This window comes from Anoplopoma fimbria, chromosome 8, assembly GCF_027596085.1.
Source record: "Anoplopoma fimbria isolate UVic2021 breed Golden Eagle Sablefish chromosome 8, Afim_UVic_2022, whole genome shotgun sequence".
Taxonomy (NCBI): Eukaryota; Metazoa; Chordata; class Actinopteri; order Perciformes; family Anoplopomatidae; genus Anoplopoma; species Anoplopoma fimbria.
In genome coordinates this window covers 17,702,718-17,719,997 of record NC_072456.1, presented here as the reverse complement: position 1 = coordinate 17,719,997, position 17,280 = coordinate 17,702,718, and the positions used below count along the sequence as shown (strand labels likewise).

At 39.5% G+C, this 17,280-nt stretch overlaps 2 protein-coding genes across 4 annotated transcripts in view; one reads left to right on the top strand and one right to left on the bottom strand.

Annotated features, from left to right (window-relative positions):
• Positions 1–2,762: 2,762 nt before the first annotated feature.
• On the top strand, positions 2,763–7,302 carry LOC129095037 (afadin- and alpha-actinin-binding protein-like). Its single transcript, XM_054603381.1, has 13 exons — positions 2,763–2,825; positions 3,259–3,407; positions 3,543–3,746; positions 3,912–4,022; positions 4,139–4,274; positions 4,360–4,435; positions 4,672–4,852; positions 5,049–5,196; positions 5,574–5,710; positions 6,027–6,200; positions 6,511–6,628; positions 6,919–7,066; positions 7,155–7,302. Exons 1-13 carry the CDS (start codon positions 2,807–2,809, stop codon positions 7,300–7,302), a joined length of 1,749 nt encoding a protein of 582 aa, XP_054459356.1. The 5' UTR covers positions 2,763–2,806.
• Positions 7,303–8,920: 1,618 nt separating this feature from the next.
• The window catches only part of LOC129094389 (vitellogenin-1-like), an 11,420-nt gene continuing 3,060 nt past the window's right edge, over positions 8,921–17,280 (bottom strand). The window contains exons 3-34 of one of the 3 annotated variants that reach the window (XM_054602541.1): positions 17,175–17,280; positions 16,838–17,089; positions 16,592–16,753; positions 16,357–16,505; positions 16,119–16,269; positions 15,865–16,022; positions 15,622–15,787; positions 15,415–15,540; positions 15,102–15,320; positions 14,797–15,014; positions 14,614–14,711; positions 14,400–14,524; positions 14,207–14,308; positions 13,975–14,094; positions 13,682–13,868; positions 13,254–13,347; positions 12,979–13,164; positions 12,721–12,862; positions 12,431–12,638; positions 11,983–12,341; positions 11,829–11,888; positions 11,661–11,729; positions 11,352–11,558; positions 11,108–11,250; positions 10,893–11,028; positions 10,685–10,808; positions 10,410–10,590; positions 10,230–10,324; positions 9,972–10,066; positions 9,651–9,816; positions 9,357–9,509; positions 8,921–9,089 (exon numbers count right to left, since the gene is read on the bottom strand). The exon at positions 17,175–17,280 is cut by the window's right edge and continues 46 nt beyond it. In XM_054602541.1, coding sequence (XP_054458516.1) covers positions 8,977–9,089; positions 9,357–9,509; positions 9,651–9,816; positions 9,972–10,066; positions 10,230–10,324; positions 10,410–10,590; positions 10,685–10,808; positions 10,893–11,028; positions 11,108–11,250; positions 11,352–11,558; positions 11,661–11,729; positions 11,829–11,888; positions 11,983–12,341; positions 12,431–12,638; positions 12,721–12,862; positions 12,979–13,164; positions 13,254–13,347; positions 13,682–13,868; positions 13,975–14,094; positions 14,207–14,308; positions 14,400–14,524; positions 14,614–14,711; positions 14,797–15,014; positions 15,102–15,320; positions 15,415–15,540; positions 15,622–15,787; positions 15,865–16,022; positions 16,119–16,269; positions 16,357–16,505; positions 16,592–16,753; positions 16,838–17,089; positions 17,175–17,280 — 4,870 coding nt within the window. In that variant the 3' untranslated portion in view covers positions 8,921–8,976. The remainder of the gene's footprint in view (positions 9,090–9,356; positions 9,510–9,650; positions 9,817–9,971; positions 10,067–10,229; positions 10,325–10,409; positions 10,591–10,684; positions 10,809–10,892; positions 11,029–11,107; positions 11,251–11,351; positions 11,559–11,660; positions 11,730–11,828; positions 11,889–11,982; positions 12,342–12,430; positions 12,639–12,720; positions 12,863–12,978; positions 13,165–13,253; positions 13,348–13,681; positions 13,869–13,974; positions 14,095–14,206; positions 14,309–14,399; positions 14,525–14,613; positions 14,712–14,796; positions 15,015–15,101; positions 15,321–15,414; positions 15,541–15,621; positions 15,788–15,864; positions 16,023–16,118; positions 16,270–16,356; positions 16,506–16,591; positions 16,754–16,837; positions 17,090–17,174) is intronic. The other 2 variants (XM_054602543.1, XM_054602542.1) reach the window with 2 other exon arrangements.

Genomic DNA, 17,280 nt, shown 5'->3' with positions numbered 1-17,280 from the left:
CTGGCATCTGAACAGGCCCTTTGCACAGGGAAAGCACAAGTGTAATTAATAAACTTGATAATGTCTTTTTTTATTTGTTTTTGACAATTAGGGCCACAGTATTGCACGTGATTGCTCACTCATGCTGCTTCCTAATTAAAATACTGAGCCATTGTTAATGTTATTAGTTAACATGTGCTTTTCCTGCATTAAAAAGTCTAAATGTCTGCTGAAAGAAAAGGTAAATTGTCCCCACAATGGGTGTACCAATACTTTGGAATCAACTCTTCCATTCAAGCTGTTGTTTGCCCTGTTGATGCAGAATAGATTTGATACAATTATCTAAATAACAACCGTTTTACTTTTGTAAAATAAAAATGTGCAGTTGTCTGTTGTAGTTTTTGTAAAGTGTTGCTTTCTGTGCCGTGCAATGAGCTATTTTACTGTACCGTTCTTAAATTCAGTGATGCATAATTAGCATTAAAGTTACTTTAAAGTTTTTTGGTTAATTCATATTGTGTACCTAACTAACTTCCACCTCTTAATGTTGGTTAACTAATCGAAATAATATACATTTTTGAAGTCTTGCTCCTTACAAATCAAGTGACAAATATTAGATAATACAGTCAAATACAGTACCAGTCAAAGGTTTGGACACACCTTCTCATTCAATGGTTTTTCTTTATTTTTATTTTTTTCTACATTGTAGATTAATATTGAAGACATCCAAACTATGAAGGAACACATATGGAGTTATGTGGTAAACAAACAAATGCTCAACAAACCAGAATATGTTTTATATTTTAGATTCTTCAAAGTAGTTGAATGAGAAGGTGTGTCCAAACTTTTGACTGGTACTGTATATAATGTCATAATACAAAAAGAAGAAAAAAAAAATTCTTCTTGTTCTTCATTAGTGTCAGTGTGTTTTAAACAATAACATTAGCGTGGTTAAATCGGCATTACAACTTTAAGTACCTTACCGCCAAGAGCCAATCACATTGAGCCGTGCTCGGTTGCTAGACAACGACTCGGCCAATGACCGTGCTGCTTGGTTTGCTTGCAGTCAGTGGTGTGTACTGACGTTGGGACGGACGTGGTTTAGGAGCTGCAGTATCTTAAAGCAACGAGCAATTGGGAGATACATTTGAAAATGCAACGTTAAGTAAGTACTCAAAATATGTTGGTATTTTCTTCTTTATAAAGTCAACATTTTAAACGTCTGCTTTTGTAACTAGTAAACTTGTTTGTAGAGGTTTATATTGTATTGTATTGTCATTGCACGACAGGGTTGCACATTTAGATTGTATTTACAATTTTGCAGGACTGCTAGTGTCTTGTATTAGATTGCATATGTTTCAGCTAGTACTACCTCAAAAATGAGTCTAGGAATATCAGTGTGAGCTGTCTCTTGTGATCCCATCAAGTACCCCTAATGGTTAAAAATCTCAAATAAATGACATATTCTTATCATAAATGGCCCAGTGGGATCACATACCTTAAATGCATTCTGTAAATTCTACTTAAACATTCCCTTTTCCGGATTTTACAGTACCAGTGAAAAGTTTGGACACACCTTCTCATTCAATGGTTTTTCTTTATTTTTTTTTACATTGTAGATTAATATTGAAGACATCCAAACTATGAAGGAACACATATGGAATTATGTGGTAAACAAACAAATGCTCAACAAACCAGAATATGTTTTATATTTTAGATTCTTCAAAGTAGTTGAATGAGAAGGTGTGTCCTTTTGACTGGTACTGTGTATTGGAAAGAAGTTTGATTCAGTTAAAGGTTAACACTTGTTGAGTGGTCAGTCTAAGCAGCTCATAAATTTGTTAAGCTTCATGGCTCTAGGCTTCCCATCTGTCTCACCAGGCTGATTAAGTATCACTTAAACCAAAGGGTAGGTCCCCTGAGTTAATAATGAGTCACAGCCTCCTAATGAATGTATCAAAGATCTTATTCATAAAAATGTTTTTCATAAAATAAATATATATATTTTAAATGCAGTTTCTGCTCATGCTCTGAAAAATGCTGTCCCCAAGAATGAGTTGTTGTAAATTATAGTAGTTTCCAGTAATATCTATACTATACAGTACCAGTCAAAAGTTTGGACACACCTTCTCATCAACTACTTTGAAGAATCTTAAAATATAAAACATATTCTGGTTTGTTGAGCATTTGTTTGTTTACCACATAATTCCATATGTGTTCCTTCATAGTTTGGATGTCTTCAATATTAATCTACAATGTAGAAAAAAATAAAATAATAATAATAAAATAAAAATAAAAATAAAGAACAAACATTGAATGAGAAGGTGTGTCCAAACTTTTGACTGGTACTGTATTTTTAGAAAACATAGGCATTCATACAGGAGGGTAATTCTTAATGTGTGGTTCTGCAGAGAAATACCCATACTGTCTGTCTTGGATTAGTCTGATCAGCTGACTGTTAAATACTCCCGCAGTGACAATGGTGTAGTGCAAAAACCACAACAACAGCAAAAACAACAGCAAAATAAGAATCATAATAAGCTTTGTACCAGACTTTCTTAAGAAACACACATTTTAATATTTTAAATATCTATTGGGTGGCTGTGAATCTGTTGTCCTCGCACTGTTATTAAGGTTGCTGCGTTTTCCACCCCTGCATGTCTACTTCCATCGCCTCCTAATCCAGACTTTGTTGAAGGGACACTGCTAATCTGACCCTCTATTTCAGGAGCACTGACTGCGTAGGTCGATCTTGTTGGAGAGCTTTGTGTATCATTCACATGTAGTAGACAATCCAGACACGTAGCCAGAAGGCTTCACTGCAACAATGCCAGAATCCTCTCTAGGTGAGTTAAGATTTGGATCTTTATATCAAGATGTTTATAAACCAGTGAAGAGACATGTTAAACAGTTGGCTATTGTACTCAGCAGTTGTTCATCAACACATTCTAAATTCTCAATAACTGCACAATATTGTATAATTTGATTTTGACTCTCTGTCAGCGTCATCATTAGTTAGACTGAACTGAAGTACTACACTGTTCTGTCCTCAGAAGTTGTGTGAACCTTTCTGTATCATTTTTCTATCTTTTGCTCTGTATCAAACCTTGTGAGCAAGGAACAGATCACACATGACAGACAAATGCTATTCTTAGTTTTTATAACCTCAATTCCTGTATTATTTACTGCATATAAAGTGATTAATTTTTCTTGTCAAGCATTAACAAATTAGCACAAGGCCATACTGCATGTATTTGACAGAGTTTCTTTCCCCTGAAGTCAAGGACATTTGCAGCAGCTCCGTTGAATGTGGACCATCTCCCTTGAGACAGTTTAACCAATCATCGCTGCCACTGCACAGAAACTACATTCTCAGTACCTTCTGCACAGAGCACAATGTGCAGGAATGTCTATCACACATCAATCAGGTTGGTAACCATACATGTCTCACTTATTGCAATGTACATGCTTGCGGTTTAAGGCAAACAATGTGACTGCAATGTTCTTGGTTTGAGTTTGGCTGGTCGTCCACATCCTTTTCTCCTTTATGCTCCCTTTAACAGGAGATGTCATCTCTTGGCCTCCCACCAGTTTGGACGGAGTCGAGCGGCAGCACAGAGATGAATGTTGTTGCTGTGCTAAATTGCATATATGACCTGATTCAGCTGCACCGCAGGGGCCTCCGGACCCTGGAAAACATGGAAGTGGAACAGCTGAAGTCCAGCAGCAACGTGGACTACCTGCAGTTTACCAACACCCAACTAAAAGTACAGTAACATTAAAACCCAGTGATTCCTCCTTATTAATATTGTATTCAAAAATAAAAATATCGATAACATGTTTAACTAAAAATAAGGACCTCAAAAGTTGCTTGTCAATACTGAAAATAACTTTTATTAAAAGCCCATATCCATGTTGTTCGGTTATCATAGGAGCAGCTTGAACTGTCCAAAAGAGAAAACACAGGACTTCTTGAGAGAGAACGACAGCTGCATCTGAAAGTGAAGAGTTTGCAGAACTGCCTGAAAAATGAAAAAGATGAGGTACTTTCTTTGGGCTTACTGTTAATGTTTAGTGAATCCACTGGCAGGTTTTTGGTCTCAGTTGGATAAACATTGCAATTCAATCACTAAACATTTGTTTTATTTCCTCCTGCCAGGTGCAAAAACTTCAGAACATAATTGCAAGCCGGGCCAGCCAGAACAACCATGAGATGAAAAGGAAAGAAAGAGAATTTAACAAACTGAAGGAGCGCTTGAATCAACTTCTGGTTGACAAAAAGGAGAAGAAACAAGGTTAAAGAGAAAACCTGTTTAGTTATGATTAAAGTGTTCATGCTTTTTGAGACTCATTTTCTACATTTTTCTTTCTTGCTTCCAGCCATTGATATATTAAACAACATTGGAAGAGCTGACGGGAAGAGAAGCCTCTGGAAAACTGAAAAGACGGAAGCAAAGTAAGCTTACTTCTAATATTTTTTGTTAAGTCATTATTGTTTATTACTCTGTCTGAATAGACATATTTTTATTTTATTTGAAAGTACTACTCATCCTATTTTTGCACATCAGCTCCTTTGTTAGCTTTCTAGGTGGCACAGATTTATTTTAGGAACATGGCCATAAAATAGGATGGTACTGCTTGTCTGTTTATAACAAACAAATAAACATAAATGATTGTCTTTGTCATCCCAAGGCATGAGGGGAAGATGTATAACACTCTGCTGAGCGACTATGACACCCGACAAAGGGAGATGCTGATGGAAAATGCAGAGTTGAAGAAAGTGTTGCAGCAGATGAAAAAAGAAATGGTGTCCATTCTGAGTTCAAGGAAACCAGCGCTGAAAGACGGCAAACATCAAGATGATGGCAATCAGGTAGGGAAAGTTGTCTTTCTCTTTTCTCTGATGCTACTTTTCAACAGTTCAACAGGCAGTTGTTGCTAAGTCATTGTTCTCACTTCATTGCCAACAACCTTTCTCAATTTGATTGACAGCTGATAACCATCCCCATGCCCGTTTTTTATTCTACGTTCGCCAATAAATAGAAAAACATTTTCATTTTCATTTTCAGGCTGACTCGGAGGAGGAAGAGCAAGTGTTTGATTCCAGTAAAGAAAGTGTTGAGTTGTTTTGTGTTCACGCCCGGGAGAAGCTGACCAACAGTATTCGCCTCCAGTGGAGAAGACTCAAGAGCCACGTCGAAAGATTGGACAGCCAAGGTAGTCCTCATGCAGCATACTGTCCCTGTTTGATCCTGATACATGGGTGTAACTTTGTGTCATGTAAGGATTCAAGATAGTTTGGATTCCTCTCTAACCCCCAGAATGTGCTTTTGTAGTATTGATGTGGCAAAATAAAGTAAAGTCATACAAGGAACCTAAGAGTAACTGCCAGGGCACCTGAAACTTACATTATATTCTGAAGCCAAAAATAAATATCTAAATGTGTACAGAAGCAACCAAAACACATGGACTTATTTTCCAGTGACATTCCACTCTGGATCCTTACTTCCGGTCTCTTAAAATCAATATATAGAATATGTATGTAAACATAATTGTGAAAATTGTATTTTTGACTCTCTGGGTTGTTTATTCAGCGTCTTTAGCTCAGATGGGCGAGAACAAAACCGATGATACTATATCCCGAGAGACTCATGAGGAGGAGATGGACAGACTGAAGCTGGAGATCCAGCAGTGCAAAGACTTCATTCAAACACAACAGCAGCTGCTGCAGGTAAGACCTGCTCTGAGTTAATTAATGCAAGTGGCCAATTTCAAGATACAAAGTCACATTGCCGAGACAAGAGTGTCATATAATCAATAATCAATTTGAGTAGGAGGTGAAGTACTTGACTGTTTTTACATTTAAGCCTGCTGGTTTTAATCTTAGTTTCCCTCAAACATGGTAGCTTAAAGCAGTTTAACTCTTTCTCTCTTCTAGTTTAAACTGGAGATATATTGTATTTCGTTGTATTTCGTTGGTTGCGACATGTAACACCTCTTTTGTTAAATTCTGGCTACACAAACCATACATATTATTTTTAATGTAGCAGCAGCTGAGCTCTCCGTGTGATGAGGAGACCGCATCCCTGCTGAGTGACTGCTACATGCTGCAGGAGAAAGAGCGCTTCAGAGAGGAGTGGAAGACCCTGGAGGAACAGAGGAAGATCTTCGAGAGGGAGAGGAGGAACTTCACTGAAGCAGCTATAAGGCTTAGCCATGAGGTGATTGATAAAACTTATTTTTCCAAAAATTGGTCTGAAATAGAATGAAGGGAATACAATACATTTTGCTCTTTGTGTAGAACAGCAGCGTGCCAAGATGACCGCTTTATATCTGTATGCTCACTTTCCCCAAGACAAATTTCCCTTCCCACCTCAATACCCATCACTTCTCCACTTAAAGCGACTTTGAGTTCTAAAAAAAAGCACTATCAAAATCTCATTATCTCATTTATTATTTATTATTATTCTTTTTTGTTATATTGTTACTTTGTTTGTTTTTGAGGTAACTTGTATCTGGTTTAACTTGCAGAGGAAGGCCTTCGAGGACGATCGAGCAATCTGGCTCAAACACCAGTTTTTAAACTTGAGTCCATTTGCTGACTCAAGGAAACCACAGATGTCAAAGTCTAAAAGTGTCTTTTTAATATGTGAGTGTTTACTCCGTTTCATTGTACTGGCCCAGTTCACCTTTGCATTGATATTATGACAATGATACTTATAGGGTATCAATTGATTGAACAATGGGCTGATCCAATTCCTTTATAGCACAACTGTGATGCAGCTTTATTTAACTAAATGACTTACTTACTTTACTTTTCATTTAAAATTACAGTATTGTTTTATGTTATAATTTGTGTTCCCTACTTGTTTGTATTTATAACTTTCAATAAATCACTTTCATGACAAGGATCAATTACGTTTCATCTTATATTTGCAGCTGAAACAGAGTCAAGTGCACCATCGGCTCCAGACAAGCTCATCAAATGCCGGTCTGACACAGCCTCCCCCACACCCAGATGTGTCCCAATAGCATCACCATCAACAGCAGACCTGTATCGCACACTTTGCCTTATCCCAGAAAAAAGGTTTAGTGTCTCTTTTTGCACAAATCATGACATGCCTGCAAATGAATGCAGCTCTTGTGTCTCACTGACTGTCATATTTTATTTCCAGATCAACCAAACTAAATGGAAAGACTGACCATGTTGAGGAATCAAGCCTCTTTTTTAATGGAAACGTTCCAGTGCAGCACAAACAGTGGAACGACCGTGAAGACCACAGCAGCCAAACACTCCAAAAGGAAAAGACTAGCTCTATATGAAGCCAAAAACTACAATATTTATTTTGAAACACCCTTAAACCCTAGAAGATGAACTGTAAAATGATTAAATAGATGTTAACAGTCAACCAATCAAGAGTTCTGTTTGGCTGATGGTTTTCTGTGCTCTGTGTGACTGCGAGAACATTTAATTGTTTCTTTTTTATTATCTTATGTTCTTTTTTAGATTATGTGATAAATGTATTTATTTATTTGTGTGTTACCATCATTTTTGGTTCGGCAGTCAAGTCTTATGTCAGGGTGTACCAGAAAATATCATGTGTCTCCGATAATTGCCTGGCACTCGATAATGTTTGCTGTTGCACTTAAGCTTGCCTAAATGTAGCTGTCTATATCTCAACTTTGCAACTTTATTTATCATGTTAAGCTTGTTCATTGGCACAATGTTTTAGAATGTAGATTTAATGCTGCTGTTTTACTGCATGCAATAAGACACTGGATAAAAAGTATTTTTCTATACTTTGGTATAGAAATGTGGGTGAAAACATTGTTAACTAGTTAATGTTGCAGAAACATTAGTAGCGGTTTATGTATGATGTTGAAGTTAAATATGAAGAAGGCTAGGCTATGTTTGGCATAATGTTTCATATTGACATCAGGCCATTCTAATGTCAATATGACTGAGAATTCTTCTCACCATTTTTCTTTAAATTAAAATGCTTATTTTGGTGGCTTTATTTTGACAGTTTATAATTATTCCTACCATATGAATGTGACATGATTTAAACATTCATTATACATTCTTGAAACTCAGGTTTCTTGTCATTTGACCTTCATTGGCCTCTATCAGTAACAATTCTGAGTTACTCATCAACAGAACTGGTTCACCTGTGTCTGGCCTATAACTGTCAACAGGACTGTCTAGTAAAGAGGTGCATGCTGTAATAAATGTCTTTGCATTTACTTTTGTGGTCAGTCTTGCAGTATTTGCAAACATTGTTATTAATTATTATTTCTAATATTAAGTCCACATACTATATAATGTACATGGTTGATTTTGTGTTATGTTCTGGAGCTGTGAAGTACATTATTGATTAAATGTGCACAATACGGGAGCAACAATAGGTTGTTGTCTCTTTGACAACAATGAACCAAAGTAGTGATTAGAAATGCAAACATGAATTGAAAGTGAGGAAATACTCAATCCATTAATTGGTTTTCTAAAAATAAACTATTGTAAGTAATGGAGTGACTGAAGTGTCTATCCAAAAACGTTTTACGCTTTCTTTTTTTTTACACTAAAAAAATAAACCTCCAGAACTGTTCCATTAAAAGCAAAAAGAAACAGCTTCTGATGTTAACACAAGCAACGGCTCAATATTGTTATAATTTGCTCGGACCACCTACATCACTAATATCCACCCATGTCCTAATTATATCCAGCAGGTTATAGCCATCACAATGACTGATTAGTGTTTAATAGCATATCAGTAGGCCAAAAGGTTTTTCTCTTGCACATTGATTGTCAGTAGTAGAATAGAGGGACATTTGTAATAAGTGCATTTTCCCTTCAAGTAATGGATAACTGCAGTTCTATGAAGTTGCTACAGTTAAAATAATAACCAAAAACCAATTGAGTTTTTTTTGAGATGCGGTTTATTAAGAATTGCATCCATATCATGCACATTATTTAAATGACGAACAGATGAGGTGTAGTTAAGCACACTGAGCAGTGCAGCTGCAGGCGAGGTGGGCTTCTGTCTTTTCCCTGAGGTCCACGCTGTTATCGTTCATGTTGCTCAGACTCTCTGGGCGAATCATGGCAGAATCTGCAGAAGTGAAGGGGGCAGAGCAATTAGTAATTAGAACATTTCCCAAGAAATGCTGACAGTGTGGCTGCTACTGCTGAAATATGTTGCAATAGATCTGCCAATGATACAAGTAGTAAGTAAACTTCATTTGAGGGTTCCTTTGAGTTTTAGGCCACATACTGTGTGTGCACCAGGGTGAAGGCGCTGACTAGATCTTTAGACTGCGAGTGGATTTTGTTCAAAACACACATTTTCCTATTCAGTCACTTGAACCTGTTGACTCACCAGCAGGCAGGCAGTGGAAGCCAACAGTGACGGAGGTGGTCTTTACAGGGAAACAGCCGGGCAGACAGCGCAGAACAGGCTCAACGGAGTAGCATTCCTGGCCATGGTTTACCTGCCTCTCCAGCTGCACAGATTCGAGCTTCATGCGGCACTCTAATAAAGAAAGGTGTGATAAGTGAGTTTCTGCTGGATTCAGTGCATCATAACATGTCTGCTTTAACCATATGCAGTTATATACAAATTGGAAATGTATGTTGCTGTTAACATAATACTACAATTAACTTTTTGTCTCACCAGAGGTGTCCCTGCAGCTCTCGGCTGGCAGAACCCAGGAATGGGCGTAGCTGACTGCGTCCTTGATCAAGCGGCCGTTGGGTGTGCGGTACTCCTGTCTGACTTCACCGTCAGCCTTTCCACAGAGTCCACAGGTCTGTCCCTTCATCCAGTCCACAACTTTAACCTGCATTGATTATATGAGACAATACAGACCATCAAATATTCAGTGTCAATTATCAAAAGTTGAAAAGCTATTCGAAAGTAGTATTCATGTTTAAAATAAAGATGTTTACATTTTATCTCTATCTTAAAAATAAAAAAAGTTAGTGTTGGATTTACCGTCCATGAGTTCTTGTCAAAATAGACTTCATGAAGACCCAGGCTGGGAGCGTACACAGAGATGCCCTCACCCTTTGGACTGATCTGGATTTTAGCTTTAAACAAAAAATAGTTTCATAGAAATTTACTTCGATCCAATTTAAAGACATTATATACAAATCATTTTAACAACTTTAAAGTATTAAAAGACCATGATGTGTACAACATGTTGGTACAACTGTACAATATTTTGAGGGTGGGATCATTGTGCATTCAAACCTGTGGGATGCTGGTATGGCAGGTTGGTGATAGGTATTTCCATTCCATTGACCTTCACAATCAAGTCAGTGTTCTTCGGGTACAGGTCAATATCACTAAGTGTAGAGATAAAATGTTACTTAGTTTTGTCTGCTTGTGCATGTCAACCACAGTTTCTTTCTTGTTTTTATGGAGACTTACATGTCAGCAATTTTCACATTGATATGGTTCTGCTCAATTTGATCCTTCTTCAGCAGAACCATGAATTTCAGCTCGTCAGTACAATCCTGTGCCAGAACTTGGTAGCAAGACAATGGCATCTGGTTCTTGTATCTCCTGTTGTTGAATGTGGTCAGTGTGTCTTTGCTGAAGCTGCATTCAGCTGTGAAGAATAAAAAAAATAGTTTTAATCCTTTGCACAGTTCCAAAGATATCTGTCAGTGCATTTCATATAAGACAATGAGGTAATTCTTTACCTGCTCCAGCCTTGGCAAGCAAGTAGTGGGCGTTATCAGCAACGCCATCGAAGGGGGTGAGACCTTTGATTTCTTTAAGTGGCATAGCGATGGGAAGATGCACAGACAGCTTATAGACAGTATTCTGTAGACAGAATAATTCATATTAGAGAAAATGTAAAAACCAACAAGATTTCATATTTTTGGAGAAATAATAAATTATGCATACTGTTGGTGCTTTCCAAATGAGGTCAATGGTCTTGTCAGATGTGGCAACCACTGTCGCTGAGAGCTGATTGGCAGTTGTTTCAGTCTTTGCTTTTATCAAGCCAGGCAGCATGGTAGCAGGAATGTAGTCATACATCCTGTAAAATATTTTACCGATATCAGAAATTTTACATAGTCTATATTGCATGTAAATGGGCTCAAGATAAAGTTTCATACTTTTTGGCATAGCGTTTAAGTGCTGTAGGCAGTGCGTTCCAGGACACTCTGAGGCGAGCTGCAGGGCTTGGACCAAGAAGACCAGTCTCCGCTGTGATCAATGTGTCATATTGCTTGCATTCTGCTCCCCATGCGATTTTAGCCTATTGAGAGACAGCATAAGTGATAATAAGGCATTGGTTTTAACAGTAGCCTTTAAATATAATGTCCTTATATCTATGATATCAGCAAGACAGTGTCTTACTGTGACTTTGTGCTTGCTAAGCAGAACCCCATCAGCACAGATCTTAAAGTTGTTATCGGCAGCCAAGGCAGCCAGAATAATCTGAAGTCTGGCAGTAGGTTTGTCCAGGTAGACTGCTATCTGGTATCCCATTATCTTTTTGTCGGCTCTGACGGCACGGAAGATGATGGCAAAGATAGGAGCAACTCCAGTGCCAAGGAATTTGTTCTGTGAGAACAATCAGAGTTAAATCATGTGATCACACCAACAAACCATCAGTGAAAAGATTTGAAGAAGGATTTTTTTACTATTAAGATGACCAAAATTCACCTGTCTGTAGATGGCCTCAAAGCTTGAGGCACTGCTCCTGCTCATGGAAACTGCAACTGAGGTGAGATCCTACAACAATAATGTATGGAAGTTTATAACCACTATGAGAAAGCTACAGCACAAGTTAACATATGCAAACTGTACAATACATGGTCCATTGTTTGAAGCCCCATCTAAACGTACCTCGGCTTTGTGGTTCCTCTGGAACTTGTGGCTATAAATCGCTCCCTGTTCAGAAGAAATATTGGTCAGATTCCATACTTACTGTAATGTGTATACACACTCATATCCTTTCATGCAACAATCCTTCGGGGGAGTTTACCTTTGAGAGACGAGCACTGGAGCTAGAGGAACTTGAGTCAGCACTAAAGAGAGATGCAAGGTTAGATGCAGAGCTAGTTCTGCTCACAGCTCTGGCGGAGCTGAGTCTGCTGCTGCTGCTGCTGCTGCTGCTGCTGCTGCTGCTGGTACGGGCTGAGGAGCTGGAAGAACTGCTGGAGCTAGAGGAGGGAGATGAGTTGATATTCTCCTGACCAGGAACCAGGATTTTCTTGAGCTTCATCAAAGCCGGTCTTTCTTCAACAATTTCTTCACTCAGGTTGATCTGTTTAATGAGCTTCTCTGCAGCCTTTGGTCCAACTTGAACCTCCATCACCAGTCTCTCAATTTCCTCGCCTTCAACTGAAAGTATCATTAAATAATGCCATTAATAATTGCTTTGTGCACACTGCTTCTACAAAATGTAAAAGTATTATGTTCTCAATTCTTACTTGGTTTGATGGTAAGAGCGATAGAGTGCTTTCCAGCCAGTTTGTAAAGGGCAATGTCACGGATGGAAGCAGCGTTTTCAGTGGCAACCCTCAAACAGCCCTTCAGTCCAATGGCCAAAGCATTGGCACAGTACTTCTTCTCAAACTGAACTGCTTTGCGTCTCATAATGGTTGCCTCATCCTGGTTAAAGATCTCTGAGGATTTTGACTAAGAACAAAAGGGATATCAATGATGTAGTTAACGTGGACACTATTGTTGCTTTCATAAAAGACAATGTTGAGAAGCTCACCAAACTATCAGCAGCAGATGAAACACTCTCAGGTGAGAGCATCTCCCTTGAGATGGACTGCAAGACCTTGGTAGGGATGATGGGAGTGATTTTTGCAGCAGCGAGATCTTCAACATTTCTTGCCACAGCAACAGTCTCAATACTGTTGAAAGAAAAAAACTTTATATAATCTAATCTTGAAAATCACGTAGACTCCTAGGATGAATACGTCTTAGAAGTGACAGGAGTTCAACATTGAGTTAAAAATCTCAGACTTACCGCACAGCTGCAATTTGTTCAGGCACAGAAACAGGCAGAATTTCAACCTTAAAGGAGCCCTCATTGATGTCAAGTCTTGCAATGATTTTTGCGGGCACAAAGGAGTGGAGTTTAGCCTTTGAGATCATAGCAGCCTGGAGTAGGGCGGTGTTTACCCCCATCACAGCGAATGTGTTCACAGCAATGCTAGATGGAGAAGACATTTGAAAATCACATTTTGTGGTATGTGATACATAACCCTCATTTTTGTATTCAGTGTCAGATGTGGTACCTACCTTGGTCTAATCTCAGTCTCAAACCGGATGTCTGTCTTCAGAAGGTGAGCAAGAGGGAATTTTTCTGGCAGAGCTGGTGTTGTGGTGGCCTTGACTAAGAAAACAAATACAAACTCATGTGTCTCCACTTAGCATTGTACTTTTAAAGCTCTTGGTTCCACTTTTAGATCATATTAGGTACCATGTTGCATCAGTGCTTCAGTGTTGTCGTTTTTTTAAAGCCAATTACAGTCTTTTTTGGAAGAGCAATCTGACAGGGATAAGCAAGTCAAGACTTATTGTGGCTACATTAGGATAAAGAAATGGCTGTTTCACTACTTCAAAAGTGAGCCAGCACCTTTTTTGATTAGCATCAAGTAATCTAGATTAGCGGGATAGTTGGGATCTCTATCAAGTGAAACTGTGGATGCTTTCGATCTTCTGCTTACCTTGAACAACTGCGGCAGCCACAGCAGCAGTATACAGACTGAGCTCCATAGGAAGACCAGCAGCAGTTGGCATGATACGCCTCACTTCAGTGGCCAGCAATGGCTTAGCAATGTGGAAGGAAGCACCAGACAGCAGAGCCCTGATGGCCCTCCTACCCATTGCCTGAGCAGAGGGTCCAGTGGCGAGCTATAGGGAAGAATTCATCACATCTATTGTATCTCACAAAAATTTGAACTGAACTATTTGTTTTGAAATTGGTCTTGAGGTTGACAAATAGTCATTTGAATCCTACCGCAATGGCCTGGTCAACCAAGACTTTGTCAAAGTTAGCAAAGGCAATTTCTTGTCCGAAGAATTTGACATAGACAGAGCCCAGAGGTGTGCTGGTGGGCAGAGCCTTCCACTGAGAGAGCTGTGGCAAAAGGAAACATACAATCCAATTTACTTGCCTGATGTGTTTTTTCATATGCCATTGTTTGCTATTGTATCCTGCTGTTTGCAACTTCATACTGTTTCATACTTACAGCCTTAATGACACGCTTCATCTTAGTGATCCTGTCAACATTGTCAATGAGTTCAGGGTTTTTCAGAAGAACCTCCTGGAGTCCCTCAGTTCTTACTCCAACCTAGGAAAAGGTAAAGACCTTAGAGAAGTAATTTTCAAATTGAAATAATGATTCTACACCTTAGAGGGCAGGTGTTTTCTTATCCTTTTACCTCCAGAATATCAGCAGCAGCTCCAGCAAGGTAGGCACTGGTCTTAGCCACAATAGATCTGGGCAGAATGGTAGCAGCATCATTGATGTAGAAAGTGCTGGCAGCAGCACCAAGCATCAAGGGACCTTAAAGAGTTCGGCAAGATTAAGCTAGTTGATGTTCAAGATAAAAATAAACGTAATGTAATGCAATCCAGATGTGACTCTGGCCTTACTGTTATAGATGTCCATGTGGATGGCTTTGCTGAAACGTAAGCTCAGTCTGTCCAGCCTTGGGCTCAAGATTTTGATGGCGACATTGCAAGCTGCAGCACTGGAAAAATGGAAAATAGCTGAGTAAGCATTAGTTCAGAGATGGACTTGATGAATTGATGAATTAGATCAAAAAGTGCTCTTACACTGAGGCATGGATAGGGGCGGTGCTCCTGGTCAGGGACTTCATGTGAGAATAAGTGAAGCTTGCTACCTGCAGATTCTTCTCTGTCTTAACAATGTTGGCAAGAGTTGTCACCAAACCCATTGGAGGACTTGTTTCAAACAGCAGTATACATGCAAGCATGCGGAGCTCTGGGTGAAGAGCCTTGTCCATATAGAGCTGAAGAGCCAATTCCTGGATCTAATTTGCAAGAGAAAGCAAGCTCAGTATGAAGTTAATTGTAATGATTTAAATACTTTGAAATACTCTTTGGTGTTGAGAATTCACCATTCTGGGCTCCTTCTTTGCAATGTTCCTCAGGGCCAGGATAGCATCAGCATGGACTCTCATGGGCAGAGATGCAGCTGGAGTGCCATGTATGGGCAGGATCTTTGTGATTGGTTTAAGGCTAGTAGGAAGACCAGCGTTACCCAAAACCTTCAGGAGCAGAATGATGTCCTGGGTCTCATCTTTAGCGACAGCCTCGGCAAGGAGGTCATGGATGGGCTGTAAGGGTAACATAAGAAATTAAGATCTCCTTTTCTCATCAAGACATGTGCAGAAGATCTTGAAATAATATAAAGTAACAAGGTTATATCACCTTTATAAGTTCAGCAGGGCAGTCAGCCAACTCAACACAGTGTTTTGCGACCATGGTACCATAGCCAAGAAGGACAATCTCACGCAGAACTGGGTTTTCTAGTATCTTGTTGTTGACTGCCAGGGACTATAAGAGGACAAAAATCAGACATGTTTCATACCTCTGTTTTTTTACCAAAATAAGTAACTTGCTTTGTGGTTTACCCACCTCAAGCAGCTTAATGGCCTCAGTGTTTGCTGTCACCATGTGAACAGATGCAATCAAAGCCTGAGCAGCTTCCACAACAGAAAGGTCATCAGCCAGTAATTTAAACTTGATAAATTTCAGAGCAACAGGAGTTCCAATGGTGGGGATGGCATCCAAGATCCACTGTCTGGAAGATGAAAATGGAGTGAGTGAACCGGCATATATATTTTCTTTAATCTTATACAAATGTACACTTAAACTCACCTGTAGGCAGGTTTGGTTCTGTATTGGCTCCAAAGCATTTCCAGGTCTTCAAAGCGTGCTACACGGAGGAGCTGAATGAGTTCCAAAAACTTCAGAGGGGCATCCTCATGGACTTTCTCCATATTGTGAGCAACCAGATGATTCAGAACCTCTGCAATCTAAGAACACATAATTAAAGGGAAAGTCATTAAATATGGTAGATATTCACATATTTCCTGACTTCACTGATCATTTAAAGCAGTCTGAGACCATACCTGGGCCTGTACATTGGTGATCTTGATGAGCTGAATGGGTGTCTGAAGAAGCTCAGTGGAAAACTCGTACTTAAGGGATCCACGGTGAAGATACTGAGCATCGCTGGGTACAATGGGGGCCCTCTGAATCTCAAGGAAGACCAACGATTGCCTTGAAAGTAGTGCGAAAAAGGTTAGACTGCAGCTCCAATAAATCCAAGCAGTGCCATTATTACATTCTCTGTATCTATTGACATACTTGGTCTCCATCTGAGCAGCTCCATTGAGCTCAGTGAATGGGGAGAACTGGATCAGCTCATGGACAGCTGCCTCAAGGATCAGGATGCCATGTGCAACCGGCTTCAAGACGTAGCTGTATGCTGTAGCTCCTCTCAGATTCTTTGAATCCTTTGAAGGAGAACATAGTTACTTAGTCATGCACCATTTTATACTTTCATGGATGAATGTATGAGACAAAATAGTTTTGAACCTACCTGCTGGCACTTTGTACATTTCTGAGTGTATGCCATCCCCATGTCCTTCACAACCCTCTCTTGACAGTGGTTCAGATCCCTGGTCTTTGTCAAAAGGATGCGTTCAGCCTTTTCGTCTTCACTGATGGCATAGAGGGTCTTGCACACACCCTGAGCTCCGGCCTAATGAGAAAATCATACGTTTACTAGGGAGATTCAACTTCCTGTGATGAATTTAGAATTATTACTTTGGAATCTTTGACAAACCTCCTGCAACTCATAGACATTCTGTGTCTTCTTGATGTTGAGCTGAAGGACATTCAGGATACCTCTGTAGACGTTGAGCACCATTGTGGAAACCCCCTCAGGGGCAAACATTTTTCCAACAACACCATTGGCATACTCAAACTTGATGGGAGTCAAGAGCTGGGCTGCCAGGGCTGAAGTCAGCTTGGGTGCTGGGATTAAAGGATCCTTAGGCCAGACGCCACTGAACTCAAAGATCTCAAGTTCCACAAGCTAGTGTAAAAACAAGATTCATTACAGGGCAGCTTGCATTTTAAAAGTGAGAAGATTGTTGCTTTCAACTGGTTTTGATCTTTACCTTCAGCAGGTAAATATTTTCGGCTGCAGAACTGATGAGAACTTTGCTGCTGACTTTGAGTCCTGCTCTTGACAGACCTTGCTCAGGCAGACCGCCCAGGAGCAGG

Coding starts and splice junctions, on each gene's coding strand:
- LOC129095037 (XM_054603381.1), top strand. Junction 3,747..3,911: donor TTACCAACACCCAACTAAAA/GTACAGTAACAT, acceptor CGGTTATCATAG/GAGCAGCTTGAACTGTCCAA. Junction 6,201..6,510: donor CTATAAGGCTTAGCCATGAG/GTGATTGATAAA, acceptor TTTAACTTGCAG/AGGAAGGCCTTCGAGGACGA.